This window comes from Mizuhopecten yessoensis, unplaced genomic scaffold (assembly GCF_002113885.1).
Source record: "Mizuhopecten yessoensis strain PY_sf001 unplaced genomic scaffold, ASM211388v2 scaffold3431, whole genome shotgun sequence".
NCBI lineage: Eukaryota > Metazoa > Mollusca > Bivalvia > Pectinida > Pectinidae > Mizuhopecten > Mizuhopecten yessoensis.
In genome coordinates, this window is record NW_018405041.1 from 393,117 (window position 1) to 414,283 (window position 21,167).

Below are 21,167 nucleotides of genomic sequence, written 5' to 3' on the forward strand. Positions count from 1 at the left end.
TTGGTCAGACAGATAGAAATACCGATGATTTTCTTAGATTTAATCATTTTTATGATTCTATTTCAGCCAAATCCGATCGTTATTTTCCATAAGGAGTCTCACTTGATATGTTTATGTAGTATTTGAAAAAAAGACAAAAAATAAAGTTACTTCACCGTGATTCCCCTTTAAACGGAGGCTCGGGTACAAAAATCAGAACCTTGAGTTTTGTTTTGTTTTATTTCATTGTTGAAGCATATACAAGAAACAGTTATGGACTTTTGTGCTGGTAAATATGATGTGATATTCGCGAGCACAAAAGTCCATAATTGTATAATATCTAGTCATCTAGTTAGGCATTTTTGTGACAGGTACTATTGGACCGTCTACAAATGAACCTTTTGATCATAACTCGATCCCGGGTAAAATACAGTTCGCCTGCATTTCTTTCTGGTATTGTTAACACGGTATTTGTACACTTTAAGGAAAGTATTGTGTTCAAACTAATTGTGATTAAATATAGTTTCTGTCTATTACAAATACATGCAAGTATGACATATACAGTACGTGTTATACAAACATTCCAATGTACTTACACATGATAAAGTTCTTCGCCCTTCTGAGGAAAATAAAATGTGTCAAGGAAGTCTTTATAAAGTCACCTTCACTAAGCGTTATGCTAATGTATTTCACAACATGACCATGCCTACATTATCTACCAGACGTTCAGCAACATTTTTGTAGAAGACATATGCTCGCACTGTCATGAATATTTAGTATGCCCACATCTTATGTCTTATAGAACATGTAGGTTTTCATTTACAATTTTCTTTTGTTTTAATTATTTGATTTTGATTTTTTCGAGGATGTCGTGACAAGGGTAACATATTGTTCCCTGATCCCGCGATGCGACCGAATGTCGATCCTCAGGAAGGCACTTGAATGATGCTGAGAAGGCACCACTAGTAGCCCAAAGGTGAAGTAGTTGTAAGCCACGCATTAGAAAGGCAGTTCAAGAAGTACACCACCAATCAAAACCAGACATCTAACATCAAAACTTAGAAATATGGCATTTTAGTATGGCTTGAAAAGACATTCGAATTTCGCAAGGCAATTGTCCTCGGAATGAAAGCCTATTTCGCAAAGGGGAGTTTCCGTTACAGAATACCGGAACAATTTCATGTTTTGAATGCTTATAACCATGACTTTCAAATTATTAAGAAGACGTGATTTCAGGATTGAAATAGACGCAGAGGATTAGCCATGATATGGCGAATGTAATCAGCTTTACATTCGCCCTCTACTTCAAAGATGGGGATGTCAAGGGCAACCAAAAATTGTTATAAACAGGTAAACCTATTTGTGTAGTATATGTGTATTACATGAGTTCTGCCTACAAACTGTGATGAATGTACATATCGTAATCCTACCTTGGCTGATTTAGCATATTATTCACGTTGATCTGTTGGCGTTAATCATTTGTGTTATGTCTCCGTAATTCGAACGCTTAGAAGACAGATAGTTTTCGAGGTACAATTAAAACGTACAGGTGATTATACCTCACTGACTGCTTGGTGTCGCTTATATAGCAAGAGGGTATAAATAGGCAGAATCCAGCAACAATCGGCCCAGTTCTGTTCTGTTCTCGGCGTGTGTACAGCAGTGACAGATCGCAAGTACCTATTATATGTGAGACCGGCTTTGTGTTGGAAAGATAGAAGTGACTGAATAAGTCTTGCCTTGATCCACACACTGCATGTAAGATATATTAAATAAATGATTGGGTGCTGTAGCGAGATACTGTTAGACAGAAGGTGTCACGGGCATAGTCTATGCAGTGCTAGTCGTGACTAGGGTAGTCGCGACTAGGCTAGTCGTGACTAGGTATAGTCGTTAGAGCTAGTCGTGACTAGGTATAGTCGTTAGAGCTAGTCGTGACTAGGTATAGTTGTTAGAGCTAGTCGTGACTAGGGTAGTCGTGACTAGGTATAGTCGTTAGAGCTAGTCGTGACTAGGTATAGTCGTTAGAGCTAGTCGTGACTAGGTATAGTCGTTAGAGCTAGTCGTGACTAGGGATAGTCGTTAGAGCTAGTCGTGACTAGGCATAGTCGTTAGAGCTAGTCGTGACCAGGCTAGTCGTGACTAGGTATAGTCGTTAGAGCTAGTCGTGACTAGGGATAGTCGTGGTCATTAGAGAGTGCCATAGTTGTATACTAGTATAAGGTTGTCGTGATCGGCGCGACTAGGTCATATAGCTAGGTAGTTGACTATAGGGCAACTATAGTGACTAGGGCTAGCCGCGACTAGGTAGGCGAGTTGGGTACTGCCTGAATTGTACGGTAGTGTGTGTAGTGTGTTATATTCATACAGAGCAGATAGCTTTGGTATTAGTCCTATAGTCGTGCAGTAATTATTCTGTTCATATCATGTAATAAGCATTTGGTAATGGGTGTGCTGGTTACAAGGTAGTAACACATATTTGTATATGTTTGCAACTGTAGTATAGTTATAAGTAAGCCTACAACACAGGGATCCTTAGAAGTGACTAGGGTACGGACCCCGGAACGTTATAAAACCTACCCTTTTGTGAGTTTCAAGATCAGCTGAAACGTTTTAGTGTTGTGCATGATGAAACCAGTAATTAAACACTGTATGTTGTATTTTATGCATTTTAATGCTTTCCTTTTGAAACATTGTGGAAACAACAAGATACATGTTTTGAGATGATGTAGAGGTTAGTCAACGTCTTGTTTCTGGCCTGTGCTTAAGATATGAAGTCCAGCAGGAGTTACCTCCCGTGTTACATACTGACATAGGGGAATCTTCCGGCTAACTCTAGTGGACCTCCCACATCAATACCTCTTGTGTTTTTACATTAAAAACACAGGCATACACATTTGTGTGTATTGAATATAAATCTACATGCATTATAAATCAGCATGCATTATAGGTGCTGGTGATACAATAATGTTAAAGAACACGAGGCATTCAGCTTTCTACGTGTTTTTTTTTTTTTTTAAATAAAACTCAATTAACAACAGGCTACCACTATATAGGTCTTCATTGTTTAAGATCATGGATGGAATAGGACAGATATATGTATTAAATTGTAACCTACAGACAGTGTCATAGAGATTTACCATACCATATCAATAAGGAGATATTACAAGAGTGAATAAGTCAAGGTATGTGTACATTATGTAAATAAAGGCCTGAAAACGTTATGACAAGGATAAAACAGCCAGTCTGAACACACTCTGTTGTACAGACCTAGTGATATTGGAATGATTGAATCATATGGTCGCACAGTAGTAAACTTATCGTTTTGTTTGTCTCAGCATGGTCGTACAGTAGTAAAGTGATCATTTTGTTTGTCTCAGCAGGCTGACGTTTTCCCTGTACTCTACATGTGTTTCGGAACACTGTAGATACTTGTTTTAATCTTTCTTCTGATGTTATGTCCTAAATGACCATATGATCAGTGAAATGTACAATCAAAATATTCAAATATGTAAGAGGTTTTAAGCACCTGCCCCTCTGTATGAACAGTAGTTTAAACTAATTTGTATTCACACCTTTTGGCACGAGGTTTCTATAATTATCTTACTCTTCACGGTATCTCACTACCTGATCACACGAGGTTACTATAAGTATCTTATTTTATCTCACTACCTGATCACACGAGGTTACTATAATTATCATACTCTTCACGGTATCTCATTACCTGATCACACGAGTTTACTATAATTATCATACTTTATCTCACTACCTGGTCACACGAGGTTACTATAATTATCTTACTCTTCACGGTATCTCACTACCTGATCACACGAGGTTACTATAATTATCATACTTTATCTCACTACCTGGTCACACGAGGTCACTATAATTATCTTACTCTTCACGGTATCAGGTTTTTGTCTGCGTCTTCATGTTTCTCTGGAAAAAACGGAATCTTTGTGTTGCCACATTAATTGTACTTGGTTTGCGCTATCTACCTATTTCTTCTGTCTACTTCTTTATACGGTGGTATCTTCCTTGGCAACTCTGGCAATCAGGAATATTGGATTCAATCACGACGCTTAGCGGCTTTAATAAAAAGAGATATTTACGGATATAAATTTACCGATATTTGTCGACAAGTCTGAAGATACATATCTATATGAGTATACACACTCTAAATTTGATATTATCTGACAATCTTTTTATTTCAAAAATCTTTGACGTCACGACCGGAAGATGGTTTGTCGCAGTTTTTACGTCTGCATAAGATTTAATTAATTAACAAAACTTTTTGTTACATCAAACTTGAATTACAATTTTCCTCTCATTTTGGTATTTCTCTTTACCGATAATTTATCAATAGCAGACACAGAGGTCGAGAATATCGAACATTTGACAATGGCCGTAAAGTATTTGTTAACCTTTTTATTTCGAGAAAATTCGAGAAAATCAGCCAATACATACACTGTATTAGTGGATTTGACGTGATGTTAGCTATCATTCTGTTACTCACACTGAGTAATCAATATCAATGTAAGAATGTAGAGTTATCACCTGCCATATAATCAATGAACGACGGTAAATATTAAGGTCCAAATCAAATCAAAAATGTCATTGCACAACCGAAAGTATTTATAGCACAGTGACTAGACACCCTATCTGTCATCGGCATAACATCTTATACACCGACTCGATAAAAGCTTGGCCCCTATCGCGACAAGTATGGAAGCTGAATATGATCATTTATAAGTTGAGCAGCACTTGCTCGCGAGGACAAAGAATTAACATTCTTTTCACATGTGCCTAATCGTCACAAAACCGTGGTTTGAAATTTTCGCGGATAATTCGTGCTTTTCTGCATTCTCAGCAAAACTGCACAATTATATCACAAATTAAAACCGTTCTTTTTTCACGGTAACAAAGTAAAACTCGACAAAGTAAAAACTTGACAAAGTAAAAACTCGACAAAGTAAAAACTCGACAAAGTGCTTTTTACTAATAAGAACGACGTGTTGTCCTGCCCACCTGTTTGAAACCGATTCCTAATATTTTCTCTATTGGTTTGACAGCTGTAGCTGTTATGCCTTTTATTTTGTTTTAAAGAGTAGCAATGACGACAGTTTTAAAAAGGGGCCAGCGCGCATAACATTTTATTAAACGAGATATTTTACGCCACATTTTTGTAACAAAAAATAAGCGATCGAAAAGTTAGAACGGCCGGTTTTCGCTTTTTGCATTTCAACCTTTATAATGCCGAATTGTGGTGATAAAATGCACGGCGACAAAGTGAACAAATGGTATCATGAGGCCAATGAGCTACCATATCACAAGTGGCTTGTAAACAGTGTTATCTGGATATACATGGGAGGCCTCCATACGTTATTATTGTTTGATCGATATAACCGGTACTGTTGAAACGTTTCAGTGAACTGTTGTTCAGTACAACAAGCCTCAATTGTACGAATAATTAGACTGAAGAGATGTAAAAGTGTAAGAATGGATTCGTTGTAAAAATTACAAAGTAGAGTAACAAGAAAATATACTCGAAATATTTCGACGCAGTGCCAGAATCAGTCACTGAACCGGTAGCATGTTTAAAAGGCAGGCCTCCCACCCCATATACGATTTAAGGTTATGTCACATGTTCAATAAAGGTGCGGGACTTTATTTTAGTAGATAAAATATTTACCTGGTGTTGCTGTTACGACCGATTTGCGAAACAGGAAGTTGAAAGATCTTTGTGAGAAACACCAGGTACAAATCCACAAAAAACGATGGAGAAGACAGCGCAACAGGGAGCCCCGCAACAGGGATACCCACAACAGGGATACCCACAACCGCAACAGGGATACCCACAGCCACAACAGGGATATGGCTCTCCTCCCCAGCAGGGTTATCCCCCACAGGGGGCGCCCCCTCCCTACACCCAACCACCCCAACCGGCGACTCAATATGCGGGTACGTATAATATTCAATATAGTGTTAACTTCGTGTGTCCGACAAAGAAAGACTTTACATTCAGGTAAAATCTTTTTATTTACCATAACACTAAATGGTTTTCGTGGTACAAATTGTGTGTCGATATAGTTCAAACATGGTAACATGTTATAGTTTAATATATAATTACGTATACTTTGATTTGTATAGGAAATAACGATGTTGTATATAATGTTCAATGAACATGTCACTTCCGTTAGTTCAGCAGCGAGGTGAAACGCAAACATTATAACAATGTCATATACAAAAAGATAGTTTGAGTGTTAGACAAATTATAGACAAAATGTATAACATTTCAATTTATACTATTCAAGGACAAATATTGATGATTACATTTTTACCAAAATTTATCAAGGTATCCATCTTGTGTGGTTAAAATGAATCATTGTGAGGCATAGTAAGTAAACGAAACTTTTGTTATGTTTCCGGAATTCAATTTTCAATACAAGCAACGTTCTTAATCCCATATGGCTAGTAATACTATTACATTGTAATAGTGAAATCCCATTTATAAACATCGATACAAAATGTCAGTTTGGGCCAAATTAAATTTAGTTGTGAGTATATTAACGATTACATCAACGTGCATTCAGAGTCCACTACCGTTGAACTGGGAATGTATCCGTTATGGCTACAAGTAAACTGTTTGGTGTACCAGGAGTGCACCTAGATATTTACTGGAGTTTTACCAGATATCCAGTCCGAACCGTTCAAATCATACGGTGCTCTTTACCTAAAACCCACTGGAAACTGATAAAATGTTTATGATGTTTATGCAAATTTTAACACTGTATTTCAATTTTAATAAGTGTTAATAAAATATCAATAAAAGTACAAAATGACATGATGAAATAAAAGCGCAATGAATAATATGTATACTGATAATATCGAAAGGATTAATAAGGATTAAGTAACATCCAATTATATAACTTATAATCAAAGTTCTTAAACAAGCATACTCTACTTTTAGCAAATACATTGTGATCTTACAGTTATTCAAGAACCATGCATAACTTTTAATTTTCTTGAACTTGTCGATTCAGGTATCAATGTTTATAATTATTATTGTGTAATGTTTTTTGCTCCTTTAACAACAATACGTTAATGGATGCAAAAACAGTAATCACATGGTACATGTAGTTAGAAATCATCATACATCTATTAAAGCGTATGTGTGTTATGTCTTTGCTGAGTTGGTTGGGGTATGGGCAAGATTGTTTGTACTTGTGAGAGAGGAGACATAAACTAGTATGCTGATATGCACCAGTACGCTGTTGTTATCAGTTTATTTACCTCACATTTACTATACACTGTCAAATAGCATTGATACTAACCTGTATACACACAGATAAACGTAACACACGCACACAGGTGATCGCACCTTAACATTTGGTAATAGATAAAGATTACCAGACATAACTTAAACTGTATTATGCAGCTGTTTCGTCCCCCTATGACTCATCAGTGATGTCAGAGGCCGAAACGTTGGAAATAAATGAAATGAACATAATTTATAAATATTTAAATTTATAAGAAAACCTTGGTCGACTACCGCTAAATTTTACTAAATCTGTAACTTAGCAAATATTTTTAATTACAGAACTGCATAACTTTGATGTATTGTTACCATTGTAATAATTTATCATCTGGCGTTTGAAGACTCTAAAAATAAATCTTCTTCCCTCTGTACTTAATGAAACTACATATGCATTGTACATGCATTGAATGTTATTACACTAACATGTAATTTCTACAGATATTTTATTTTAACAATTGTCATTGCTATTGATAAACACCAACAGTCAGGCATACATGTATTATAAACAAGATGATAATATTCCCAATATCTACACATACATTATATCTTACCCAGTACAAAATAGCTGTATTCGTCATAGTCTGATATTGATATTTCATATTCGTTTTTAAAGAGTCATTGCCCTTTTTGGTAGCCTCTTTTGATCCTGATTAGCTAAGACAATAATGGCTATTACTTTAGTTTAAAGGGTCTGCCATTGGTGATGCTCTCATGGAATGGTACCTAGAGAATAAGGGCATGCTGTATTATACAATCCACACCTCACATCAGGGATGGATTTAATTACTCTTTCTTCCAGTAGATGAATAGAGGATATTTATCGGGTTCCTGTCGGATACCAAATATATTTCATAAGTACTAAAATATATGTATATGCTGCAATACGAGTGAAATATATATGGTATTTAGTTCTGCATCAAAATATATAAGGATGTGCTCTGTTTGTATCAAGGTTAAAAATAACAAAAAACAAAGACTGAAAGTGAAACATGTCATTTATTTATAGAATAAATGACGGTTTGAATTATCATCTTTTTACTTGTTGTACACACTTGTACAAAGGTTTCTGTTACATCAGATGAAAACAAAATAATTAGAACCCATTTATACAAAGATGGGGATGTGGGACCGTACTTGGCGTTTGGAGTAAGATATGCATACCTTTTCCAAAAATTAGATCAACCAACAAGACAAAACTACTTCAGAATAGAAAAGGTACAGTGATGTTTATTACAAGAAGTCAATAACCCCGTGGTAATAGTACACTGTATAAGAATAAAACAACCAAATAGGTATAGGTTATATTAGGATATAGCGATGTCCAATACCAGAGGCTACCCCGTGGCAATAATACAATGTATTGAAGCAGTTCACCACACAGAATTAAAACGTTTCCATCTCTTGTAAACATAATAAACATACTTTTACATGTAAACTATATATATACATACAAGAATATAGCGATGTCCAAGACCAGAAGCCAATAACCCCGTGGTAATAGTACATCTTATAACGGGACCAATTCAACCTTGTAACAAAAAGTTGATAATTTTTGTAGATAACTGTGACATGATATAAGTACTAATAGCTTTTGGATGTGTGTTTGTTAATGATGTGCACCACAGCCATATTATCAGAGAAGAATTGAATGCGCTTGTTCTTCAACTGCCGATGCCAAATTTCAATTGCATGCACAATTGGTAAGAATTTCCGTACAGTTATAGGATAGGTAAGCCATCAGGTGAGAATTCATGACAGAACCAATGAGTTCCGAAAAATCCCCCCACACCAAAATTGCTAGCATCTGTGTACATCTCCAGAGATTCTGATGTAACAAATTTTGTAAGAAGAAAAAGAGCTCGTCCATTAAAATTATTGATGAATAAAACCCAAGCAGCGATGTCAGCTCGAGCGTCCAGGTTCAGCCGTCTATAGTGCTGAGGCTGAGGATTAGATAGTCCTATAGTGAGATCTATCAGACGTCGTAGTGCTGAGGATTAGATAGTCCTATAGTGAGATCTATCAGACGTCGTAGTGCTGAGGATTAGATAGTCCTATAGTGAGATCTATCAGACGTCGTAGTGCTGAGGATTAGATAGTCCTATAGTGAGATCTATCAGACGTCGTAGTGCTGAGGATTAGATAGTCCTATAGTGAGATCTATCAGACGTCGTAGTGCTGAGGATTAGATAGTCCTATAGTGAGATCTATCAGACGTCGTAGTGCTGAGGATTAGATAGTCCTATAGTGAGATCTATCAGACGTCGTAGTGCTGAGGATTAGATAGTCCTATAGTGAGATCTATCAGACGTCGTAGTGCTGAGGATTAGATAGTCCTATAGTGAGATCTATCAGACGTCGTAGTGCTGAGGATTAGATAGTCCTATAGTGAGATCTATCAGACGTCGTAGTGCTGAGGATTAGATAGTCCTATAGTGAGATCTATCAGACGTCGTAGTGCTGAGGATTAGATAGTCCTATAGTGAGATCTATCAGACGTCGTAGTGCTGAGGATTAGATAGTCCTATAGTGAGATCTATCAGACGTCGTAGTGCTGAGGATTAGATAGTCCTATAGTGAGATCTATCAGACGTCGTAGTGCTGAGGATTAGATAGTCCTATAGTGAGATCTATCAGACGTCGTAGTGCTGAGGATTAGATAGTCCTATAGTGAGATCTATCAGACGTCGTAGTGCTGAGGATTAGATAGTCCTATAGTGAGATCTATCAGACGTCGTAGTGCTGAGGATTAGATAGTCCTATAGTGAGATCTATCAGACGTCGTAGTGCTGAGGATTAGATAGTCCTATAGTGAGATCTATCAGACGTCGTAGTGCTGAGGATTAGATAGTCCTATAGTGAGATCTATCAGACGTCGTAGTGCTGAGGATTAGATAGTCCTATAGTGAGATCTATCAGACGTCGTAGTGCTGAGGATTAGATAGTCCTATAGTGAGATCTATCAGACGTCGTAGTGCTGAGGATTAGATAGTCCTATAGTGAGATCTATCAGACGGCGTAGTGCTGAGGATTAGATAGTCCTATAGTGAGATCTATCAGACGTCTGTAGTGCTGAGGATTAGATAGTCCTATAGTGAGATCTATCAGACGTCGTAGAAAAGTATGACATGGATTGACTACTGAATAAGCAAAATTCAGAGGGCCAATAAGGCCAATAAGGGCCAATAAGGACCAATAAGGGCCAATAAGTTGATGAAGCGTCACCTTTCTATGATTTGACATAGCAAGTAGCTCTCTTTTTAGCTTAACCAACTTATCCTGAGGCACCCTTATTTCCATGGAATCTGAATCTAGTTTCAAACCGAAAAATGTTAAGACTGTTGTGGGAGCAACTGTCCTATCCTCTTTGAGAGGTACCCCTAAAGATGCGGCTACCTCACAAAATGTGGACAGGCCGTGTTTGCATTCATTCGTGTTAGAGCGTCCTAAAAACAGGAAATCATCTCGGATGTGAACACAACCTTTGACCTCAAATCTATTTTTAGGATCCTATGTATAGAAGTACTAAACTTTTCAAATAATTGACAGGAATAACTCAAACCCATGGGTAAGGTTTGATCATAGTAAAACTGGTTACCAACTGTAAAACCTAACACCTCATAATCCTCAGAATGAATGGGAACAAATGTGTATGCATGTTCAATATCCGTTTTTGCCATTAATGTGCCAGCTCCAAACTGTAGTATATACTGAATTGCATCATCGACTGACTGATATGAAACGGACCTATACTCTGGTGGAATACCATCATTAATTGAACTACCTGGTGGGTATGACAAATGCTGTATTACTCTGTATTCATTGGGTGCCTTTTTTGGAACCAAACCTAATGGGGATACTTGTAACTTTGGCATTGGTAATTTGTCAAAATTCTAGCCGCTAATACTTCCTACTTCCTTGTCTATTTTTCCTGCAAAATATCTTCCTTAACCTTCCCAGACTGTAAATTTGAACAAAGACGGGTTTTCCTCTCCCTTGTAAAGGGAATGCGGAAGCCGTATTTAAAATCTTGCAGCAGAAAGTCTGTGTGTAACCTTTCAGGATAGAGTTCAGCTTATCGACCGGACGTGGGGGCTCAAGCTCACGCCACAACCGAAAGGACTTATCATATGCAATTGCTGCTGAATCACCTGATTCCTCAGCTATGGCCTGTATACGCCTAGCATGCTGGAATAACTGGTTTCCCCGCATGAAAACAATTTAACCACTGGCCTATCGTGTCAATCTTTTTTGTTGAAGGCACTTTAACGAGTGCAAGTGACCCATCATGCGCTTTTATTTCATCATGTCATTTTGTAGTTTTATTGATATTTTATAAACACTTGAAATACAGTGTTGAAATTTTGCATAAACATCATAAAAAGGATTAATAAGGATTAAGTAACATCCAATTATATAACTTATAATCAAAGTTCTTAAACAAGCATACTCTACTTTTAGCAAATACATTGTGATCTTACAGTTATTCAAGAACCATGCATAACTTTTAATTTTCTTGAACTTGTCGATTCAAGTATCAATGTTTATAATTACTTTTGTGTAATGTTTTTTTGCTCCTTTAACAACAATACGTTAATGGATGCAAAAACAGAAATCACATGGTACATGTAGTTAGAAATCATCATACATCTATTAAAGCGTATGTGTGTTATGTCTTTGCTGAGTTGGTTGGGGTATGGGCAAGATTGTTTGTGCTTGTGAGAGAGGAGACATGAACTAGTATGCTGATATGCACCAGTACGCTGTTGTTATCAGTTTATTTACCTCACATTTACTATACACTGTCAAGTAGCATTGGTACTAACCTGTATACACACAGATAAACGTAACACGCGCACACAGGTGATCACATCTTAACATTTGGCAATAAATAAAGATTACCAGACATAACTTAAACTGTATTATGCAGCTGTTTCGTCCCCCTATGACTCATCAGTGATGTCAGGGGCCAAAACGTTGGAAATAAATGAAATGAACATAATTTATAAATATTTAAATATATTAGAAAACCTTGGTCGACTACCGCTAATTTTTACTAAATCTGTAACTTAACAATTATTTTTAATTACAGAGCTGCATAACTTTGATGTATTGTTACTATTGTAATAATTACTCATCTGGCGTTAAAAGACTCTAAAATTAAATCTTCTTCCCTCTGTACTTAATAAAACTACATATGCATTGTGCATGTAATGAATGTAATTACACTAACATGTAATTTCTACAGATTTTTTCTTTTAACAATTGTCATTACTATTAATAAACACCAACAGTTAGGCATACATGTATTATAAACAATGTGATAATATTCCCAATATCTACACATACATTTTCATCTTACCCAGTACAAAATCGCTGTATTCGTCATAAAATCTGATATTTATATTTCATATTCGTTTTTAAAGAGTCATTGCCCTTTTTGGTAGCCTCTTCTGATCCTGATTAGCTGAGACAATAGTTGGCTATTACTTTAGTTCGAAGGGTCTGCCATTGGTGATGCTCTCATGGAATGGTACCTAGAGAATAAGGGCATGCTGTATTATACAATCCATACCTCATATCAGGGATGGACTTTATTATTCTTTCTTCCAGTAGATAAATAGAGGATATTTATCGGGTTCCTGTCGGATACCAAATATATTTCATAAGTACTAAAATATATGTATATGCTGCAATACGAGTGAAATATAACTCAAACCCATGGGTAAGGTACGATCATAGTAAAGCTGGTTATCAACCGTAAAACCTAATGAGGTTATTATGAATTGGAGGAATACCATCATTAATTGAATTACCTGGTGGGTATGACAAATGGCGTATTACTCTGTATTCATTGTGGGCCTTTTTTGGAACCAAACCTAATGGAGATACTTGGACTTATCATATGCAATAGCTGCTGGATCACCTGATTCCTCAGCTATGGCCTGTATACGCCTAGCATGCTGGTATAACTGGTTTCCCCGAACCCATGAAAACAATTTAACCACTGGCCTATCGTGTCAATCTATTTTGTTGAAGGCACTTTAACGAGTGCAAGTGACCCATCATCTATCTCCGTGGTAAACCTCTCTCTGCTGTCTTTCCCTGGGTTCATTAAGACACATAGGTCAACAAATTCATCAGATACAATTCTGTTTCTGATTTTAGGGTCTAGCCCAAGGTCAATTGGTTTGGTGAGGTTTCTTTTTGTACCAGAACAGTCCTGGGTATACTCACTGGTGCTGGAGCTCAATATCAAAGCTGTTAACTGGGTCAGACAGACATCTGCCCCTGGTGTAGCCGGTCCTGTTGGAGGATGGGATGTTGGGATGGCCGCTGTGATACATGATTGCATAATGGCAATCAAATCAGGTGTGGGTAGTACCGGTGGCACCACAGGTGTAGTCTGACTGGTGGTGACACATGTGGCTGTTAGCTTTGTATGGACATGTACCTGTACACGCCGCCGTTAGCTAGGTGGCCTGGATGCCATTTCAGCTTAGAGCTGGTAAACTACCACTGCAACATTAAAAGGGGGTACAGGGATAGTACATAGATGTATGTGTTAAGCTATATATCCAAGTCACACACCAGTATTGATATTAAATCAAATTATCATGCTTAGATGATGTAGCATAGTAAGAAACTAAATGCATCTCCATAATATATTACATATGTAGCATGAAATATAGCATCCCTGCTGGATCACATGAATGTGTAGTTGACCTATAGGTCTATAGAGCTACATTGTACTTCCAAAAGAAGCCCTGCATATAAAATGTCAAAAACCAACAGCTAAACCATAAATGTGATTCAATGTCAAGGTTTACGATTTTATAAGTAACCACTATCGTTACCTGTGTCTTGGTCTTTTCTGCTGTCGCTGGTTATGGCGCCAAATGGACAATGTCCAGGCCTGGGACTGTAGCCAGAATTTCCGACGATCTTTAGTCAGCTTGATATAACACAGTTTATCAATCGATCGAGTCAAAATGTAGTTCCACTCACACTACGATTCCTGAACCACTTGCGAGAAATATCTTGTGATAAATAGCTGCCACTTAAACTTGTGTCGGATTTTTTTTTTTTTTGTAAACAGATTAGCTGCGCATGTGTGTTGCATCCCAATATACTTGTGGATGTATATGCCAGTACGAGTTTCTTCCCTTGTCCCTAACATTAAAAGCGGACTAACCTTGATCAGTGCTAAAAACATTTACGTTAATAACATAAATTAGCCTTTAATTTTACTGTAAAACTGTTCAAGTTTCTATTAAATTCATTAATTAAAGTGAACGACGAAAATATTACTGCACCAAAAAAGTGCGGGAATTCGTAGCGTGTTCTACTGACGTCACGCTTGACAACAAGACTGTGCCCTATTTGGAATGGGTTCTGCTTTTGTCTGGTTATAAAATTGTTATCCATTGCGTTAGTATGTTGGTAAATTTGTGCACGTACTAAAGGAGAACAAAACAACCACTTATTCTACCGTCGCTTCATCCCTGCAGCAGTAAATAGAAAACACCACTTTGATTGGTCAATATCAAATCTTTACTAAAAGTTATATCATCGAATGTGACATTTCGTATATTGTCACCCTAGTACTATTCTTTTCATAACACTGATACATTTTGATATTTCACCGGTAAACGTGTAATAAATAAGATCTATCACATCATCATGTGATTGATTATTTGTTTATTTTTGCCTTATCGTAGGTTCATCAACAACAGCAGTAGTGGTGAACGCTGGACCACAAACAGTGATCGGCGCCGGCATTCTTCGGGAAGCCTCGGCCAGATGTTACTGTCCCCATTGTCATGCGGATATTATGACGTCAACAACATACACCGCTGGTAACTTGGTGTGGATCTCCTTCATCCTTATGTTCTTTTTCGGGTAACTGTTTTATTTTATACCCACTTAACTCGTTCGCTGAAATATGATCACTTCTACTGACGGGTAGCGATTGCATTCCTGAAAACGTCGGTGTTTATGTTACAAGCATGCATTTCTCTATGTGTATAGTTACTCTGGACTTTCGTCATATTTACTTATACGCCGTCGAAACTTACACAAATGCATTTAAGTTTTATGTTCCAACAGACACCTTAGTAAGCAATTACGAAGTTCTCGATACCTCGCCTGACTCTAACAATTTACTCTCAAACCCATCTCTATTTTACCAACTCAACAAACTACTCATTCTGTTTACAACAGGTAAACAACTCACTCACTCACTCACTCATTCACTCACTCACTCATTCACTCACTCACTCACTCAATCAATCAATTAATTAATCCACCCCCTCATCCGCCCGCTTACTCACTCAATCAATAATTCATTCATATAGCTTCTCGCCCACCCACCAGCTCACTCCCTTACTCCCTCCCTCCCTCCCTCACTCACTCACTTACTCACTCACTTACTCGCTCAATCACCCATCACTTACCCGCCCACTTACTTACTCACTCATTCACGCAATCACACAATTACTTACTTACTCACTTACTCACTCAATCACCTATGACTCATCCGCCAGCTTACTCACTCACCCGTCTACTCATCTATTTGCTCACTCACTCACTCACTCACTCACTCACTCACTCACTCACTCAATTAATTAATACACCCCCTCGTCTGCCCGCTTACTCACTCAATCAATAATTCATTCATATAGCTGCTCGCCCACCCACCAGCTCACTCCGTTACTCCCTCCCTCCCTCCCTCCCTCCCTCCCTCACTCACTCACTCACTCACTCACTCACTCACTCACTTACTCGCTCAATCACCCATCACTTACCCGCCCGCTTACTTACTCACTCATTCACCAATCCACTCATGCATTTGCTAACCTACTCACTTACTCACTCACTCACTCACTCAGTCACTCAATTACTCACTCACTCATTCACGCACTCACTCAATTACTTAATCACTCACTCACTCACTCAATCACCTATGACTCATCCGCCAGCTTACTCACTCACTCACCCGTCTACTCATCTATTTGCTCACTCACTCACTCACTCAATCAACCACTTACCTGTTCTCTCACTCATCCATTAATTCACTCACCGGCTTACTTACTTAATCATTATAATTTAATAATCCACTCATGCACGCTCATTCATTCGTTCAGTCACAAACTTATTTATTGCCTCATTCATTTATTCAAGAAAAATTAATGCCCACAAGTGATACCATTGTTTATTTGTTTTGTATAGATTCTGGCTGTGCTGCTTCATCCCGTTCTGTGTCGATGGTTGCAAGGATGTGGTCCACAACTGTCCAAACTGCGGTGCCGTAGTAGGCCGTTATAGTCGGATGTAGAGCCGGATGGTCGACCGGAAGTGGGGAAGGGTACATGGCGCGCTCAGGCGGTGTTGACTACAAGACATACTGAAAGAATCTTGATTGCAAACAAAATACACACAGTTTTAAAGTTATTATTTATGTAATTTCTGCGACTAACTTAGTTATTGATGGTGTTAGACAGCGTCCGTTTATACTGATCTACAGAATCAGTGCAGAATAAGAATTTCCTGAGACTTTGCACCATTTCTATGATTTGTATCTACGTTGCAAGGCGTAATTATTCGCAATGTTATTCTGACGCTTTTTTATATCACGGCACTAATTTCGATTATGTCTAAGTTAAAATAACATTATCTTCAGTGATCATACTTCAAATTTGCCATATTTATTTTTGTTATATTGTGATTACAATTGAAATATAAATTACATTTGATTTACCACCGACCGTTATCGAGTTCTTCAATAAAGCCGTAGATGCATTGCACGGTAGTCTAGTGGTAGGAGGCCGGGCTCGTGACCGAAGGGTTGTGGGTTCGAGTCACGGCACTGTGTTGAATCTTTGAGCAAGATAGTTTCATCCGCTTGTTCCAGACTACTCAGCTGTAAATGGGTACGTGGTTGGGCAGTGCTGGCATTGTTGAATGCTAGATGTGAGGGCATAAATGGCAGCACCGGCTGTATGCTCCCCAGGGGGTTGAGACAGATATTGGCTGGTTGCAAAGACGTTACGTGTATAACCACGGTAATAGTTTGTAAACCGCTTTAAGACGACCTACGAACTAGGTTGTTATAAAGCGGTATATAAGAACCTCGATTAATTAATTAATCATATTGTTATCTATGTGTTAAGATTACAGGAGTACCGATCATAGCATCGCAATAGAAGGACCCGTCCTATATAAGAAGCATTATTTAACATGAATCAATGTTGCGCTATCCATGACGTTATAGCATAAGAAAGAATATTAATATATCTAAGGGAGATAATGCAATTTACATGGTTTTTAAATCTTCTTTCTATCGCAACCACTATAGGTTTCCTAACCTTCAAATCATCGTGTAAACCTGTTCAATCTTTTAATTATGACGTCAAGAAACAATGCCTTGCCACGAAATCTTTCACTGTGACGTCATAATTCACGGCCTTTGTTTCCCAAATCAGAAACACGAGTTATGTATTCCCAAGAGAAACATATGGCTTTCTAGATCTAATATCTCAAATTTGCGGGAGAAAAAATGTCCCAAAACTTTTGTTTAACGTCCTATTAACAGCTAAGGTCATTTAAGGACGTGCCTCCATGTGTGTAGTGTATGCGTGCTTGCGTGTGTGTGTGCAGGAGACAGGGTATGTTGAGGTGCTTGCTTCCTTGTGATAGCGCGGATCTGATGCCGACTTTATAGTGCTTTCTTACTGAAATGCCATGCCAAAGGCACCCAGCATAGCGTTCCGCCCGGTCACATTATACTGACAACGGGTGAACCAGTTGTAGACATGCCCCTAAATGCTGAACGCTAAGCAGGGAATACCAGCTACCATGTTTAAGGACTTTGGTGGTCAAGTTACTGTTATATCTACCATATAACTTATAATATTGTTATATTGATCAGAAAACGCTCACCAATGATTCGGAAAATACACGATCATTAAATCCTCGAAAGATTTGTTTTTAGGAAAATGCTATAGATAATCCTGATCAAATGGCTCATTTTTTTGTATTGAGTTGCCCCAATATTCTGGCTTTTATGAATAGAGAATTATACGCGACGATCATGATTATCGTTTGATATTATCTCCAGTTATCGCATTGTGATGGCTACAGTTTTACCATCTGAACCGTCTCATTAAATACTCTCTTCTGATCTGAAAAGGAAGGTATCAAAACAATACGTGCTTTAGCAGGCTTTTAAAGAAAACAAAATGAAATTTCCGATTGAATTAATAAAATAATGTACTTGCACGGATTTATAAAACAATACGGCCCCATTATATTTTATAGAAACACATATGATATTGTTTGTTGTTGAGATAGGAAATCACGAACTTAAATACATCCTACTGTACGCATTGTACGTCACCGTGTCTTTATATAATTTTATTTTATTTATTTCTAGTAATAATGTAATAACTCAGGACTGGTAACAAAAACGTTGATAACTTTGTACTTTTTCATGGTCTCAATGTCAATCTGTGTGCTCGTATTTTCCCGCGATTTATCGATTTCGAGTTTGAATAACGGTTTCATTAGACTTCGATCTTTCTCTTGTTGTTTATAACGTACATCTTAAGCTGATCTCACGTGAACGTTTATAACAAATAACTGTTGTAAGACTTAATTGTTGTGTCTGCTATATTATACCATAAGGAAAGTAAAAAGAAGACAGTTGGTCAGGCTCACTATACATGTATGTGCGATCTTCTGTATTATAACGGTTATTTTTTTCTTTATTTAATGGGGTTGGGGTGATATTTTGATGAGCATTTTATTGCAGAGAAGGTTGAACATTTAAACAAATTAATTTCATGTATCAAGATGCACATGATTCTACTTATTTAGAGAACGATGAATAATGTATTTGGAGATAAATGGAATAATAATAAGTTGAAAAAAGTAAGGCTAGACAAAGCATTATTTAACGTCAACGTCACATAACAAAAATATACAATAAACTATACAGCGTCACGTGACAAAAATAAAGACTACCTACACAGTTTCAATATAATGTGTCACAAAAATAAACTCTAAATTTGAGAGTATCATGTGACAAAAATATACACTACATAATAAACGTATGATGCGACAAATCTCAATGATACCGCGACCTGTGAGAAATGTCTTAATTAAGCAAAATCCAGTGACATATCTGATCTTCACAGATTCCTGAAGAAAAGATTAATTAAACAACATCTTGCAACACAATTAAACAATACCGCCTCATGCGAAAGAATTAAAATATACAGTTTGCAGACACACACAAAAAAGATAACAATTAGAAAAAAGACTTAATTGTACACAAAATCATGTTACAAGACTAAACTATACACTCTCCTGTAGCGATACAGACAGCATTTCACTATACTAAATAAACTACACAATCTGTTTATAAACAGATGCCTGTGCAAATATAGATACCTCGTTATCAATCTTATTTTGTTACCAATCCTACAAGACTCTTGAGAGTGTCTGCTGTGCGATCACGAGACTACACAAAGGTGATCTCGTGCACGCTACATGCACGCGCAATACCCATTCACAGTGAAACAACTTGGTGCCATTACGTTATATAATTAAAATTCCTTCGCTACAACTGTTCCTTAATTCAGTCGACTGCTGGGGATGACTTTTAAACAGCAATGAACTTGTACCAATTGATAGGGATAGGAATAGCCAAAACGGCACTGGTTTGTCTCCATTTTCTTTTCTATCCCATTCTTTCTTTCAGAATTATCGTTAAGTTGTGGACGCGGTTGGAGAAGTGCCTTCTATCAAATAGGGACAAGATGTGCGTGTGTAAACCCTTCTGTGTAGTTAAGTTCAATATCAGGCACGGGGATTCCTTTGCATCCAGACGTTTTTGCACGTGAACGCAGTCTACTATAGAAATTGCACAAGCATTTTTTCCCTGTTGTACTTAAAAAAGCGCATGCGCAGTGACTAATATACTGTAGTTCCTAGCAAAAATAGTTGAGACCTATACGTGTATCCCTAATTGCAGTTCCGGTGCGTAATGGAAACGAACGATTTTACATGCTTAAGTGTTCTAAATGGATTTTACTAAATTGACTAAAATGTACCTTTTAATGTGTATTTTACTAGCGCAGCTGTGATTAAGATTTTCGGTTTTCACCGGGTACTTATATAAGACATCGACGCGGAAATTACACTTGGTTATTTTAGTCCAGTCAACATAGTGAGAAGATTTATTTAAGTTACTTCTATAAAGTATGACTGTGAAAGTGACGGTCTTGATAAGTTTGTATTTTTCTCATTCTTTCTATATTTTCACCTTTCCTGTTTTCCTATCGTCGTTCTTTTTCATATTTTGCTGTATGCATGGATACAGTTTTAGCAGAAAAGAAAGGTTAAGGTGTTATGCTGTTTAAAGTATAAATTAAAGATAAAAACAGAATTGCTCAGCATTGATCAAGCGAAGAAGAAGAACTGGATATCATGCTTTTATCCGGCTTAAACTATTTTCCAAAATAAATTCTAAGCTAAATATTGATATATGACGGTATTTGCGGAAGTTTCAATTAAATGTACTTACAAATCTACAACACTAATTCACAGAACATATCCCTTTAAATTCATGCGTCGGATCATTAGAGTTGGGCAACGTTCCAAATATTCATATTGAATACTCGTTAACATTTCTGAACGGACCATGTAACGTTCATGATACTGCAATCGATTTGTATTGGTCGAACAACAACTGATTGGGAGTTAATATATTTTAAACCAATCTACTTTCGATTTACCTTCCTTTGATTTATACCGAAACTGACCAATCAACGGCAAGTTAGGTCGTAAATTACTTAACTCCGGTACT

The 21,167-nt window shown here is 37.3% G+C and overlaps 2 protein-coding genes across 2 annotated transcripts in view; one reads left to right on the forward strand and one right to left on the reverse strand.

Moving 5' to 3' along the window:
- Positions 1-597, reverse strand: part of LOC110447490 (sodium-coupled monocarboxylate transporter 1-like) — a 30,368-nt gene extending 29,771 nt beyond the window's left edge. Inside the window, exon 1 of the mRNA XM_021493224.1 lies at positions 576-597. Coding sequence (XP_021348899.1) covers positions 576-579 — 4 coding nt within the window. The 5' untranslated portion in view covers positions 580-597. The remainder of the gene's footprint in view (positions 1-575) is intronic.
- Positions 598-5,604: 5,007 nt separating this feature from the next.
- On the forward strand, positions 5,605-17,059 carry LOC110447491 (cell death-inducing p53-target protein 1 homolog). The gene is made up of 3 exons (XM_021493225.1): positions 5,605-5,940; positions 15,019-15,199; positions 16,529-17,059. Exons 1-3 carry the CDS (start codon positions 5,757-5,759, stop codon positions 16,632-16,634), a joined length of 471 nt encoding a protein of 156 aa, XP_021348900.1. The 5' UTR covers positions 5,605-5,756; the 3' UTR covers positions 16,635-17,059.
- Positions 17,060-21,167: the final 4,108 nt, after the last annotated feature.